General features: G+C 37.9%; 1 protein-coding gene across 8 annotated transcripts; it reads right to left on the bottom strand.

Moving 5' to 3' along the window:
* Window positions 1-211: 211 nt before the first annotated feature.
* On the bottom strand, window positions 212-10988 carry LOC131336696 (splicing factor U2af large subunit B-like). 8 transcript variants are annotated; one of them, XM_058372620.1, is made up of 14 exons: window positions 10689-10952; window positions 8548-8638; window positions 7809-8149; window positions 7420-7521; window positions 6469-6545; window positions 5778-5842; window positions 5599-5646; window positions 5426-5485; window positions 4531-4591; window positions 4325-4437; window positions 2918-3364; window positions 2578-2713; window positions 2265-2332; window positions 212-550 (listed from the first exon to the last, which is right to left on the bottom strand). In XM_058372620.1, exons 1-14 carry the CDS (start codon window positions 10724-10726, stop codon window positions 413-415), a joined length of 1785 nt encoding a protein of 594 aa, XP_058228603.1. In that variant the 5' UTR covers window positions 10727-10952; the 3' UTR covers window positions 212-412. The 8 variants fall into 8 exon arrangements, with proteins under 8 accessions (XP_058228603.1, XP_058228605.1, XP_058228604.1 ...); XM_058372622.1 differs by lacking the exon at window positions 8548-8638 and adding an exon at window positions 8227-8273 and having other exon boundaries at window positions 10689-10802; XM_058372621.1 differs by lacking the exon at window positions 8548-8638 and having other exon boundaries at window positions 10689-10988.
* Between the last annotated feature and the right edge of the window lie 2989 nt (window positions 10989-13977).

The following is a 13977-nucleotide window of genomic DNA, read 5'->3' as shown; positions in this document are numbered from 1 at the left end:
CACCCAAACTGCATTGAAAATGACCTCAAGGCAGCAGAAAATCCAAAGCCAACGAATTGTAGACTACAAGCAACAGAAAGAAGAAAGTGTAATAATTCTATTTTTCCCTTTTGAACAAAGTGCAATTTTTATACAAAATCACAAATGCTCCTCTCTTCCCCTAATGGTAATTCAACTTTCAAGCTAACATCACTGAGACGACATAGGTCCGCCAAAACTAATGTTTCCTTTTCATTCTTGGCCTGGTACAAAATATCAAGTCAGAGAAATCTAAGTTAGGGAATAAATTGTGCCCCGAAATGAAAACTACAATAAGACAAACTGTCATGAGCACACAATCCTCTGCAAAACAATCCCATATAAAAAAAGCTTAGAGAAACAAATAAAGGTAAGAGAGTATATTAGCAGATAACTAGCCATCATAATCTGCCTCAGCGAATTTGTTCTCCGGATAAAAAACAGCCACAACTTGATTCCCGTCGAACTTCCTTCCGTTCAACCCTTGGCGAGCTTTGGTGGCACCATCAATGTCTACGTACTCCAAGAACACCTAAAAGGCAAAACAATTTTATTAGTAATTGCACTTCATGAGTACAAATAGCCTCTAGCCAGATTCATAGACCAATCCAGGAACACCCCAAAAGCAACCAAAGAAAAGGAGCTCTCTGCCTTGATGGATACAAAAAATTCAAAAGACAAGAAATAGTTGATCCCCTTTCCAGAAGTCCTCTGTTGATACTAACTTTCTACTAAGGCTCAATTTGGATGGTAGGAATCAACAAACAGGAATGGGTATCGTATTACTAGGAATGTCATTTCATTTCTAGTAATATGATTAATGGGTAATCCTATTCAAGCGTTTGGTTAACCCATGAATGTTGTCCAGAGAAAGCAATAAAATCCTACTCAAGTGTTTGGTTTGATCATTGAAAGCATAGGAATGAATTGAAGTTTTTACCCTATTTTCCAAAGCTACCCTTTTAACTCTTCATAATCATTCCTTTTTCATATACAACATCTTTTCAATTTTGATGTTGTTCAGAAAACAAAAATGCCTTGTTATTGAAGGATTTCAGATTATCTGCATTATACTAAGTATAATAGAAACAAGGGGCCGCTCACACCTTATTTTGACACCTCACCCTTCTGGGTCTCACTGTGTTATTTCCAGGCGTTGATCTTGTTTAAATGAGTAAAATAGGGGGGCCTACAAAAATTCAGCTCATTTTGATATCGGTAAGGGCTTGATCGAAATGTTTTTGCAAACACTAGTTCCTATCACAATTTCTGTAAAACTGTTTGGATCAAGCACTAACGGATATCAAAATGAGCTGAATTTTTGCAGGGCCCCCTATTTTACTAATTTAAACAAGGTCAACGGTTTGAAACATCACAGTGGGACTCAAAACAAAATCGGGTGTCAAAATGGGTGTGAGCGGAACCGGCCCCTAAAGACAAAGGTAAATACTATATCAAATTGTCTACTGATTTTCTCGTCACGTAAATAAATTGTCCTAAAAGAAAAAATTCAATCTTACCCAAATTGTATTCATCAATCGTGCTTTCAAGATGTACTTGTGACAATATATTCGACAATACAATACAGAATGATGTAAAACATAGTATATTAATCACGGCAACAATTTTTTTTCTTTTTCGTCTCACTGCCTTACAATAAACATATACCAAAACATATTTATCACTATGCTAGATTGAACCAAGGAAAAAACAAATAATCTTTCTCCTTTTTTTAGCCGAAAATAATATTTCTCATTACCCGGTCATTGCTAATCCTATGCTTTTTCCCTCAGCAAAAAACTAGACATTTAGCCCTTCAAGAATTGGTTTGGCTTCATGGAAGAAAAAAAAAAGAGAGAACATGTAGTAAAGATAAGTAGAAAGGAACTGGCGGGAGAGTACGTGAGGTGGTAACTGGGGGCATAAGAGGAAAAAAATTGAGCTTTCCATATTTCCCGAATTTAGATTACCCGGTAATCTCACATTCCCATGGGGTAGTGGAGGGATCAGATTCCTCCTCTATTCAGGACAGTGATTGCTCCTGGATTGTGAGATAAGGAATCGTATTCCCAATCAAACTCTACCCAAACATAGGAATGTCAGAATTCCGGAATCATATTTCCATTCCTCCCTAAGATGTCTGCCATCCAAACACAGCCTAACTATATGTGAACTATTTTTTTTACCCTCAACACTGTAAGGAAACAAGACAGTAGTTGGATCTTAAAATATTCAAAAGCACTGACCTTCCCAAGCCCTGGAGTTGGTTCACCATTGGGATTCGGGCGCGGAATGACCACTTTCTCCAAGGTACCTGCAAATGGCAAAGAAAATTGAATCCAATGTATCAATATAGATGAAATACACAGTATCAGGTGAACATAAAAATAAGGTTGTGGAGTCTTCTGTCTGTATGTTAGGCCTGATTCTGTATAGCACAATAGGCTGTAAAACAGAAAGATAGAACACAAAGCAATGAGAGAATATTTTGGAGGCTAAAGGGCAAAATGAGCAATTAACAAATTCATGTGAAATCATGAGGTCACCCCCAGAACTTACCAAATTTTCCGCATTCTACTCTCATGTCCTCTATTATGTCTTCATAAACTTCATCATCTATGAGCTCATCCACATTGACCGCTTGAGTTAAGCACACAACCTTAGTAGCCAATGCAGCAGGTTGTAACATGAGCCTCTACGAAAGAAAATTGCAATCAGAAATGCACACAAGAAACCCATACCCGACAAGCTGTTCCATACAGCTCAACAACGTGACGTGTATAGGCAGACTCAGAATTTGATTGAAGATTGCAAAATACAGGTAGCCTATAAGAAAACAAGTTAAGCATTTGCTCTACAGACAAATGCCCATCAAGTTGAAAAAAATTGTTCCTCTCACCTGTAATGCTATTTGTTGTTGGGCATGCAACAGTACATTCTCTTGTTCAGGTTTAGGTTGGGTAGTGCCCTGGTTAGCACGCCTAACAGTAAGAGTTTTATCACCCATTTTTATTCCATTCAGTGCCGCACAAGCAATATCTGTAACCGCGAGCTCCTGGTAAACACAGAATGCATAGCCTTTCGAGTTTCCAGTTTCTCTGTCCTTCACAAGATCGAAACCCCGAAGGGGCCCAAAAGATTCAAGGAGCTCCCTGATCTGTACTTCAGTGAAGTAATAAGGAAGCCCACCCACAAAAATTCTGTCAGGACCCTCAAGCCCACCTGCAGATCCTGGTGTTAGCCCAACAGCAGCTAGGTTCAGATTTGGATTAGGTTGGCTCGGCCCCAGTGTAGCAGCCAGTGAGGGGTTATAATCACTAGGTCTCCTCACTTTAACTGGTGCTCCCTGGAGATAAGAATATATAAGACATATAGGACGATACAACACGCAATCGTTGTATTTAATTTTCACTCTCCCCCTTTTTATAATTACTCCCTTTTTTTCCTTGAGTTGTGAAAATGGAAGGACAATATCATAAATTCACATCGCAAAAAAGACAAAAAGGGAGTGGTTATAAAAAAAAAAGGTGAGTGTGAAAATCACTACCACATACTAAATTGAAAAAGCGCATTGACAAAGTTGAAATTTTGCATACAAGACAGCAAGGCGTGGGTAAAGAGCTATGAAGCATGTGACAGGTACAAGTATGGGAACTTGTACCATACGAGTAGGTCAATACGACAAAAACAAAAACAAGTAGGGTACGGGTACGGGTACGGGTACAGGGGTACAAAAACAGTATTCTACAATTTAGATGAATCTGTAACATCTAGTAATTGCTTATAAAATAAAGGAAATAGCCATAATCCAACAAAAAACCAAAATTTTAAAAAGTCAAACTTAAGATACAAATACGAGTGTAATATCATTATACTAAACAACCAATAGACCAAAATCTCAAAGCTACAAGCATGCTAGGCATAGAAAGTCTTATGAAGTTAGCTTGATTTATGTATGAAATATAATACTTATTTGGATGGGGTATGGCTAAGGTATATATTGGGGTATATCTGGAGTATGGCAAAAAGTATACAGAAAGATTTCATCGCTTGTTTTGCACACCTGGTAAGCCTACAGAAGTACGATTCAAAGTACGGTATGCAGTACATCACGGGTCCAATATGATTTAAATTATCCATGCTTCATAGGAAAGAGTCAGAGAACTTAATAATAAACCCCCGCCCCAACCGCATATGTAGGGAGACGAGAGTCAGAAAAAACGAATTTCTACAAGAACATATTTCTACTAAATCTTAAACTCCGAGCCACATCTGAGCTAAATGAGTCAGGAAAACATTCAAGCACCTCAAAAATAATGCCATCCAAGGCCATGGCATTGCTGGCTTCCTCTACGGATCTCATCTCCACAAAAGCAAACTTCTTTTCGTGGTTTATATAAACGTTAACAACAGCATCTCCTGAACATCACAACAAACAGTAAATAGCTACAAATTTAAAAGCATGTAACTTTAGGCATGCATGAAAACTGCAATCAAATACTACTGACAAACCTGGACCAGCAGTGTTTCCTCCAATTGCCGACATAACATGGCTGAAAAAGGTCGCCACAGACTGCATAAAAGGTCATTAACATTAAGCAAGCTGAACACATTATACACAATATACATTGGAAAATGCTAGATAATGTGCAAAAAATGTATTAATATCGTTGAAAACATATAAGAATCTGCGAATGTATCATGACATCTGTAAAACGTGTGCTAGCAAAACCTACAATGACTAAGAAAGTTCTGGATTCATATACATCAATTTCTAAAACCAACATATAAAAATAGGCTAGAAATGACATCTGTCTTGTCAAAAGGTTAAGTGGAATGAATGGCATTGGGATACAAATTGAAATACAGTGAAATAGGGCCACTTTGAGGTTCCTATGAGGTAAGTCATCGAAGGGAGCCACTATGAAAAATGTTTGGGCAGTTACGAAGGAAGCATAGAGCACATACTGACCATGAGTTGGAAATGGCAATTGAACTCTTGGAGACCTTACCTATCATTGTTCCTTTGTAGCCCAATGTTAGAGGGGTCAGTCGTTAACTGACTGGTTGGGGTTTCAAATCCTACTTCGGACGTGTGATTCGTTTTGAATACAATCAGAAAAGGGACACGACGTTACAAACTTCAAAATCTGCTCATAACTTGCGCAGTTAACAAAAAAGCTTGAGGAAAAAATGTGATCTTCCAAGAAGCCAACTTCTGCATGTTGTGCTTAATATGCATTCAAATTTTCAAAAGCACAGCAAATCAGACAACTAATCGTTAAACACAGCTTGCATCGACATCAAGTCATCGACTATTCACAGCATACGGATAGCAGAGTGAACAGACATTCTTAAACCCCAACACAATGTACAAGTGGTACTAGAAAGGAACATTAGACCTCACCTGTTCATTTGCACTCGGAGGAAGCCCACCAACGTACACCCGCCGAGCATGTCTAGTAGCCTGCAATGATATTTCAAGTAAAATATCAAACACCCGATAACAAAGTTAGTGCAGTAAAAATTACGCAAAGAAACAGAAGCATTAACAGAAAATCATTGCTTGATCATGCTAACCTGCTGAGTCATTGCCTGGACTGGCATAATAGGAAGAGCTCCAAATTGCTGCAGGAAGGCAATAATTTTTCATTTATTTATTTATAAAAAAGCGTATTAGAAAGCAAATGCGGAAAACATGCAACCTAATAGATCAAGGATAGCATGACAAATCATTTGACTGGTGAACAGAAAAATACCTGACTAGTTGGCAAAGGGAACATGTTTGGAAACATTACTGGGGGGGTGGTCCCCGAGATTTGACCTGCAAAGGCTGATGAATTACATTCCTGAACTGAACATGAATTGTCTTCATACTCTTCCACTATAAGTAAACACTATCTGACACACCTAACTAAACGTAATCGAATGCATAGTGCCTTGGATAAATAAATCAAAAGAGATCTAACAGAAAATACATCATATTTCAAGTACTGGAGGAAATATTCGTGAAACTACCAAAACAGGCAATAGTTTCCGGATGAAGACGAACAAGACCCATCAAACTGGTGCATCGATTCCTCCTTGTACATTAAAGCTACAGAAGTCGGCTCACGCCCATTGTCAGCACAGTGGGGCTAGTAGCCCACATTGCCTTCTTACAACAAAGAAAAGACATAGAAACAACAAGCAAACACCAAACACAAGAAACAACCAAAAAAAACTCTCAGTTTCTGCAATATTGCACCAAGTAATTAACTATAAGAAAAGAAATACAGCATGTTCAGGGACCACGGATCTTAACATGTGCAAATAAAAGACCAAACAAGTATGGCTTACCAAAATGACACCATGCAATTTGATAGGAACTTTCCACACTATACCAAAAACAAAAACAGAAGAGAAGTTATACAAATATAGCCATGGTACCATATGTGATGGAACAAGTACCTCCAACAGCTGCAACTGCAGCACTAGCTAATATTGCAGAAACTGGAGGTGCCATGTCGAAACCACTTATCCTTTTGCTGCAAGTATAAACCACTGAAGCACTTACTAATAAAGCTCTGCAGTAAATCAATATACAAGACTACATGTAATAAGGGTAAATTAATATGTTACAATGACTCCAACGACCAGCAAACAGAACAAACAGGTCAATCTGGAATAAAAGTGCAAGCCAGACACCAGTCAACCCTGGAAAAAAGTTCTGCTCAGATCTAGCAAGGTGTGAGGGAAAGGAAACATGTATATCATGTATGAAACCACAGCTAGTATATCTTTTTCAGTTTTGCCATTCTTCAACTTCCTGTCACATAATCTAGTACTGAATAACGCACTGTTGCAGCATTGTGCAAGTAATTTGGTACTTAATAAGTTCAGCACCACTACTTTAAACGTAAATGCAAGTGGCAAAGTGAACTAATAGAACAGAAAACCAGTAAGCACATATATCCAAAAGAATCCAAAAGCTCACCATGCATTGTAAGTGGAGGTGTTCAAATAAGAGAGAAGAAATACAAACTGTCTTCAGTAGCTCATCCCCTTATTGCTCATCATACACATTTTCTTTTGCAGATGAAAGAACTTCCACAGTAGGGACCATAGAAGCATGTAAATTATTGAAAACACTTCACACAAGATACAAGCGTGCTGACAATACCTGCAACTTATTCAACCATGGACCTTATGGAACTTACGAAAGTTTAATGAGAGATATAAAGCAACCGAGATATTCGTATTTAGTGTTGCATTTAAGCACAATCCAAAACTACATTACTACATTCAAAGTCTCACAGATACTAATTTTGATGAATCACGCGTACTCTACAATGCAATCCAAATATAGGAATTCAAATCAAAGATTTCAAAACCATCAGAATGATAAATTGCTACACTAACCTTTTTGAACGCGATCTTGATCTGCGCTCTGATCTACCGCTGGAGCGAGATTTAGACCTTTGTCTGTGTCTGTCCTCTCTGTCCCCCTCATACTCTTTGGGCCTGCAACCAAAATTAAAACAATCTCATCTGCACCTCAAGAGACATCTACAAAAATGAAATTTGACGAAGTTGGGATAAAAGTCCACTTTTAGCCTCTCATACTCGCAATTTTGGGATTAGCCTATCAAAAGCCGAGAATAGGAGGCTAAGTTTATGCTGAATAGTGAATACGTTTTTTCCATGACATTATCAATACTTAATACAAGAATGGACCAGAAATCAAACTGAGAAATGAAATAGATGTGAAACAACAGAAACCAACAAAGAGAACACCAGACCCACGTTACCTCTCATAGTCTCGACTCCGGTGGTGGTCATCATCATCCCTATCCCTGCCCCTTCCTCGTCTCTCACTCCGTTCACTGTAGCGGTCTCGGTCTCTGTCTCGGTCACGGTGACGGTGACGGTCACGACCTTCATCCCTATCCCTTTCCCGAGTCCTGTCCCTATCCCAATCCCTATCCCTATCCCGAGTCCTGTCCCTTTCTCTATGTCTCTCCTTGTCCTTGTCCATGTCCATATCCCTTCCTCTGTCCCTATCCCTATCCCGGTCTCTTTCCTTATCACGCCCTTTTTCCCTTTCCTTCTCCCTGCTCTTTGAAGACTCTCTTTCATATTCCCGAGAGTGCTGCCATAAATAGCATCGCATCACTTAAAAAACTTTAATCAAACTTCACAATCAGATTGCACAATTTAATTACTAACCACAAGGATAAAAGAACACATGACCCGCTACTACAGTAGTACTTCTACTGCAAGATAACAAACCAGAAATAACGAAATTTAAATTTCCAGCATGTGTCGATGCAATGGAATCTAAAAAGCCTCAGAATCGGCTCCGCAAAGCATGACAACATTTACATTATCAAGATTCAATCCATAAACACATGCAATCCCATCTCCAACTGAGAACTTAAGTACAAATATGACGAGATAAAGGGCGAAGAATATTCATTCAGTTAGATTTCATAAACATATGATCGGGGGATATTGCCGCGGCTAATATCTACCAATTCCAAAACTTACTTTATCTGAGGGAGAATACCTTTGAAATTCCTCATAGGCAAGGCTGTCTATTTTAGATCTTGTACTCGAGTACACTGAACACCAACCTAACCTTCAAGAAAATCAAACTAGAAGAAACTACATTAACTACCTGATGTGAAACGGTAGTTTCTTGGAACAAATTCATGGTACTTCCAATTAGTTAGATTGGAGTGAACACCAACCAAAATTAATAAATTAAAATAACTAAACACGCGAGTACATGCAATGCATATGCTCTAATCTTGGAAATTTGTATTTTGAAAATGAATAAGTTGGCACACACTTAATGCGAATGAGTTTCAATCATGTAATTACCCATATGCGATCAAACATGATTTTTGAAAATCAATCACCGAGTTGGGAAAGGTTAACATTGTTTCCCGACAGGATTATGTTCAACCACTTTTCGGAACCCTATGAAGCATCATGTCTTTCGTAAATATGATCCTATTCATCGCCTAATTTAATGGATCCCAGATTATTACTTCATGACTCTCTCTCAACGCTGAACTAATGAGAGAGAGAGACTTTTGGGGACAAAGGGGACAAAGGGGAGGGTAAGAATGCAATTCGACAAGTCATGCAGTGTCATTTCCTAAATGTCAAGGAGAAATCTGTTGTAACGACAAACCTTAAGGGGGTGTTGGTGAAATTTAGCTGAAAAGAAAATGCGGTTTGATATAAAAACCCCTCCCTCCCGCCAAAACCCCAACGCACATCGCACAACCGACTCTCTCTCTCAATGGCCCATCGCTGCAGTATGAAGCGCCAAAATGCTATCGTGTTTGATTGGTTTTGCTATAGTTGTGAAAAGGGGCTCAACAAGGAAGGACGGAATGAAGAAACACAATGACCAGGTCCACCGCTCCGATCATTTCAAGTGCCAGCATGGAGGTGCGACAACAGCCGTAGTCTCAGATGCCTATCCATACCTAGGTCCGTGATCTGCTCCGTCATCAGTGGTCTACCTTCTCCACCTTCTCCTTGTGAGGAGCTAGGTTGGCGGCATACCGGAATATGTTGTCGCAACTTGCAAACTCCATGCTGGCACTCGAAATGATCGGAGCGGTGGACCTAGTCATTGTGTTTCTCATTGTGAAACCCTTTTCACAACTACAACAAAATTGATCAAACACGACAGACTGCAGCAACGTGCTATTGAGAGAGAGAGTGCGTGCATGTGAGTTGTGCGATGTGCATTGCGGTGTTTTACCAGGAGGGAGTTTTATATCGAACCGCATTTTCTTTTCGAATAAATTTCACCAATACCACCTAAGGTTTGTTGTTATAACATATTTTTCCTTGCCAACCTGAGAAACTTGCGAGTAAAAAAGTTAACAAAGACTTGTCAAATTACATTCTTACCCTCAACTTCGTCCCCGTTTCTCTCTCTCAATGGCACGCCGTTGAGAGAGTCATAAAGTCATAATTTGTGATCCATCAAATTAGACTATTCACAAAAGACATGTTGTTCAAAAATCATGTCTGATCGCATATTGGTAACTCCATGATTGAAACTCATTCATATTAAGAACAATAAGGCATGTAGTGTGTCAACTTATTCCTTTCCAAAATACCAATTTCCAAAATTAGAGCATATGCATTGCATGCCCCTACGTGTTTAGGACAAATATGACGAGATAATGGGCAAAAGAATATTCCTTTACTTTAGATTTAATAAACATATTAAGTGTTCATTGGATCAATCTCCAAAGAAAATGTCAACAAGAAGTTCTAAGTAAAGCCCCAGTTAGTATCACACTCACAATTATGGCAACCAAAACTCCACACACAAATGGTTCTTTTCAATACTGCATAGCCAGCAATTGAAGCGATAATTACTAGATTTTCATGCAACAGAAGCCTATTATTTCGAACTGAAATTAAAACAGACCCTATATTCATTAAAAACCCTACAGTTACAAACGCTAACATAAATTTCATGCCGCATCGAAACAACCAACCAGCTTGCACCTAAAATTCGTCGTAAACCTTACAATCGCAATCAGTGACATCGTTGTCATCCTTTCAGACACGGTCTCGTCGATTCACATACAAAAATTAATCAAATTCAGCGTTGTATTAGGGCAGTGGTATATATATGAGATGTAAACAGATACCTGAGACTTTGAATCGCTGTAGTCGTCGGTGCCGCCATGGTTGTGACCTAGAGGCTGAGGAGAAGAGCCATAGTTGTCGAGATCTACTCCGTTGCCCTCGTACCTTCCCTCGTACTCCGTCATCCTTCGCGCTTTCTTCTCGCCTGCTCTGTCGAATTTTTCCCGTGCCGCTGCTCAAACAGTTTAGGGCTTCAAGAAGTTGCATCAGAGCGCTTTATATATCGGGTCGAGTAAATTTCACCGACTTCGCTAAGGATCCGTTTCATCAGGGTGAAATAACAGCAGTTCAAAAAATAAAAATACTTCAACGCAAAAGGAAAAGGTAATTTTACATAACCATGAATAAAAGACCCAAAAAAAAAAAAAAAGAGTGCCAATAAATAAAATAAAAGGAAATAGTGAAAATTATTTCTCAATGCAAAAAAAAAAAAAAAACAAATTAATACTCTTCCAACGGTTGATTAGTATAAAAGCAATCAATTCTAAGTACATAAGTTCCAACGGTTGATTAGTATAAAAACAATCAATTCTAAGTACATAAGGGGCAACCCATTCTGGCATGATTCATTAACATTTTTTTTTTTTAGCCGTATCACAACCCTAAAAAAAGTTTTTTACTACTCTTTAACTATAACCAAAAATTGACAGAGTTGGTGTAAAAGAGAAAATCTTGTTTACAAAGCAGCTGTAAACAATTGTTTACGGAGTTCAATCTCGATCGTCCAAAAGTATATTTTGATGATCCGGATTTAAAAAAAGTCTATTAACGATAGTAGATTATTTATTACAGCTAATAGATTATATTTAATCCGGTCCGTTCAATGCTGAAACGAACGGGTAAGATCGCTCAGCTCCAGAATGAGCAGTTTTGCAGTGGCTCGGTAAATAAGTTTCTCTCAATGTAAATCACATTATAACCCTAATGTTTGACTCAACTATCCACTCTCTTACTTGCACACCTCACTCCTCATGTATCTAACCTTGTAATAAAGGAACGTTAAAAGGGTTGGAAATTTTTTGTCCAATTTTTCCAATTAAGTCCCCGGATTGGAGGGGCTCTAGGCTATCTTCTGGGGGTGTTTTCGTAAAACCGTCCCTCACCTCTCTCGGCCTCCCCCTCTCGGCACTTCCACCACTTTTGGTCCTCGCCTCCACCATCACCTCCGGCCCAGGACCACCCAAATCACCCACCTCTCCTCTTTTCCTCCACTGCACCACCACCTTCCTCTCCCCACACCACTGAACTCCACCACCCGTCACCTCCTCCTCTCGGGCTCACTACCATCTCCTCGGTTCTTCGGCTCCCCACCGAACCGCCACCACCCCTTTTGGCCACGACCCCACCCAACGCCACCACTACTGCACCCACCTTGAAACCCCACCACCGCAACTCCCTCACTCCATCAGTGGGTTTCAAACCCACGCCGCCGCCGGGGGCACCACCGGACGCCGCCTCTAGATTTCGGAACCACCACAGCGATCTACAGACACCGTGCAACACTTACCCGAGCTTAGAATCGGGTTTGAGGTAGTTTTCCGAAAACCCGAAACCTTAATCTCTATTTTAATGGAAATAGGACCAAAACTTAAGTTTTTGATGTAGATGGTGACCTGAGTTTAATTTATTAATTATTAATTAATGTTTAGTCCTACTTTCGTTAACTTTTAGTCCTATTTGTATTGAAAAGTTTTTGGTAGGCCCTGCATTAAATTGGATGGTTTAATTATTGTGTGGATGACAAGTTATGGTGGATTGTGGTATTGAAATTCATGTGTAGGTGAAGAATTATGCTATTAATAAATTTATTGGAATAATCATAGTTTATGTAGTAATTATTCAATAATTAAATACGTAAGGATTTGGATTTAAAATGAAAATGAGGAGATATTTTGTTTTAGAAAAAAAAAATAGTTACTACTTATAAGCTAATCTCAAAATATATTATTGGCCATATTAATCTCATATCACCTCATTATAAAGATCTAATATTAAACATTTATTGTATTTTGTTTTAAAAAAAATAAAGTTAAGTAAATACTCCCTCCGTCCCACTTTCATTGTCCTTTTTTGAATTACGTGTCATTTTTGAATTGCTTATATCTTTCAATCTGTAAAGTTTTTCATAATTTTGAAAATTTTATATTATAAAACTAATCGAGATCTATCAAACAAAATATATATTGTATATTTTTCAAGATCCACACTAAAAGATATAGGCAAAAGACATAAAAGAAACAAATAAAATAATGGACAATGAAAACGGGACGGAGGGAGTACTAAATTTAGTAATATGCACTTTCGAATAAAAATTAGTTTGTAAAATCTATGAATAATAATATGGTAGTTAAAGATAATATTTTAAATAGATAAATAGTGGAATTGTTTTATAAATTCTAAATGTGAGAAATTGACTTAATTTTAAGTGTAGTAATTAATTGTTTGGCTGAATATTTATTTTGTGATAATAAAGAAATAGAATAAATGATTTCGAGAATACTATATAAGTTGATATTATCAGTTTCGTAAAAGAAAAAGGAAAAATATTATCTTTTAAGATAATGATTTTATTCAAACTGCCGTATACTTATTTTGACTTATTCGTTAATAAATATTTAATAAATTATAATATTGTTATGCCAGATATTGTATTTGTGAGTTTTGTATGCTGTTGATTGTTATGTGGATTATTGTAATTTGAATTGCTACATGAACGTAGAAAATTGGATAATAGGTATCCTGAGGGTATTCGTGACCGAATTGAAACTGAATAGACGTTAATAAGGCAATTGTCACAAAAGTGATCAATGATTGGAGATTGTGCGTTGTATGCAATATTTTAGGAGAATCTCCTTTTTAACAAATTCTACGGACACGAAATCTTCGTGCTTGCACGATGGCGAAAAACCTATTTCATACATGAACACACATAGTGTGTGCCCAACTTCTAATATAAACTATTTGAAATTAAATTTTGTTGTACAACTAATTTGAGAATTGTGACATAGATTCTACTCTCTTTTTTCTTCTCCATACCTAACCCTTCGTACCTCTCCAGACCCTTAATATTTGTCATTGTTCCATAATTTAATTAATGAATCGAACCACTCTTATCGTAGGTCTCGTAGAGAATAAAATCGTAGACCTCGCAGAAAACAATACTATTGTAAAAAAAAATCAGTTTAATCGAACAAAAATAGGTGCACAAAGTTATCAAATCGGATTTTGTTTTACAATATGCATGGCAAACATGTTTTGAACTTAGACCATGGATTTTAAATAATTCATTCA

The sequence above is a fragment of the Rhododendron vialii genome, chromosome 8a (genome assembly GCF_030253575.1).
Source record: "Rhododendron vialii isolate Sample 1 chromosome 8a, ASM3025357v1".
In the NCBI taxonomy this organism is placed as follows: Eukaryota; Viridiplantae; Streptophyta; class Magnoliopsida; order Ericales; family Ericaceae; genus Rhododendron; species Rhododendron vialii.
This window is presented reverse-complemented; position numbering and strand designations above follow the sequence as displayed.

What these genes read in the sequence shown, in the direction of transcription:
- LOC131336696 (XM_058372620.1), bottom strand. Translation starts at nt 10,726, where the DNA reads ATGGCGGCACCGACGACTACAGCGATTCAAAGTCTCAG. An exon ending in TCCCTTTGCCAACTAGTCAG is followed by an intron (nt 5,647 to 5,777) that starts GTATTTTTCTGT and finishes GCCTTCCTGCAG; the next exon opens with CAATTTGGAGCTCTTCCTAT. An exon ending in TCCAGGCAATGACTCAGCAG is followed by an intron (nt 5,486 to 5,598) that starts GTTAGCATGATC and finishes ATATCATTGCAG; the next exon opens with GCTACTAGACATGCTCGGCG.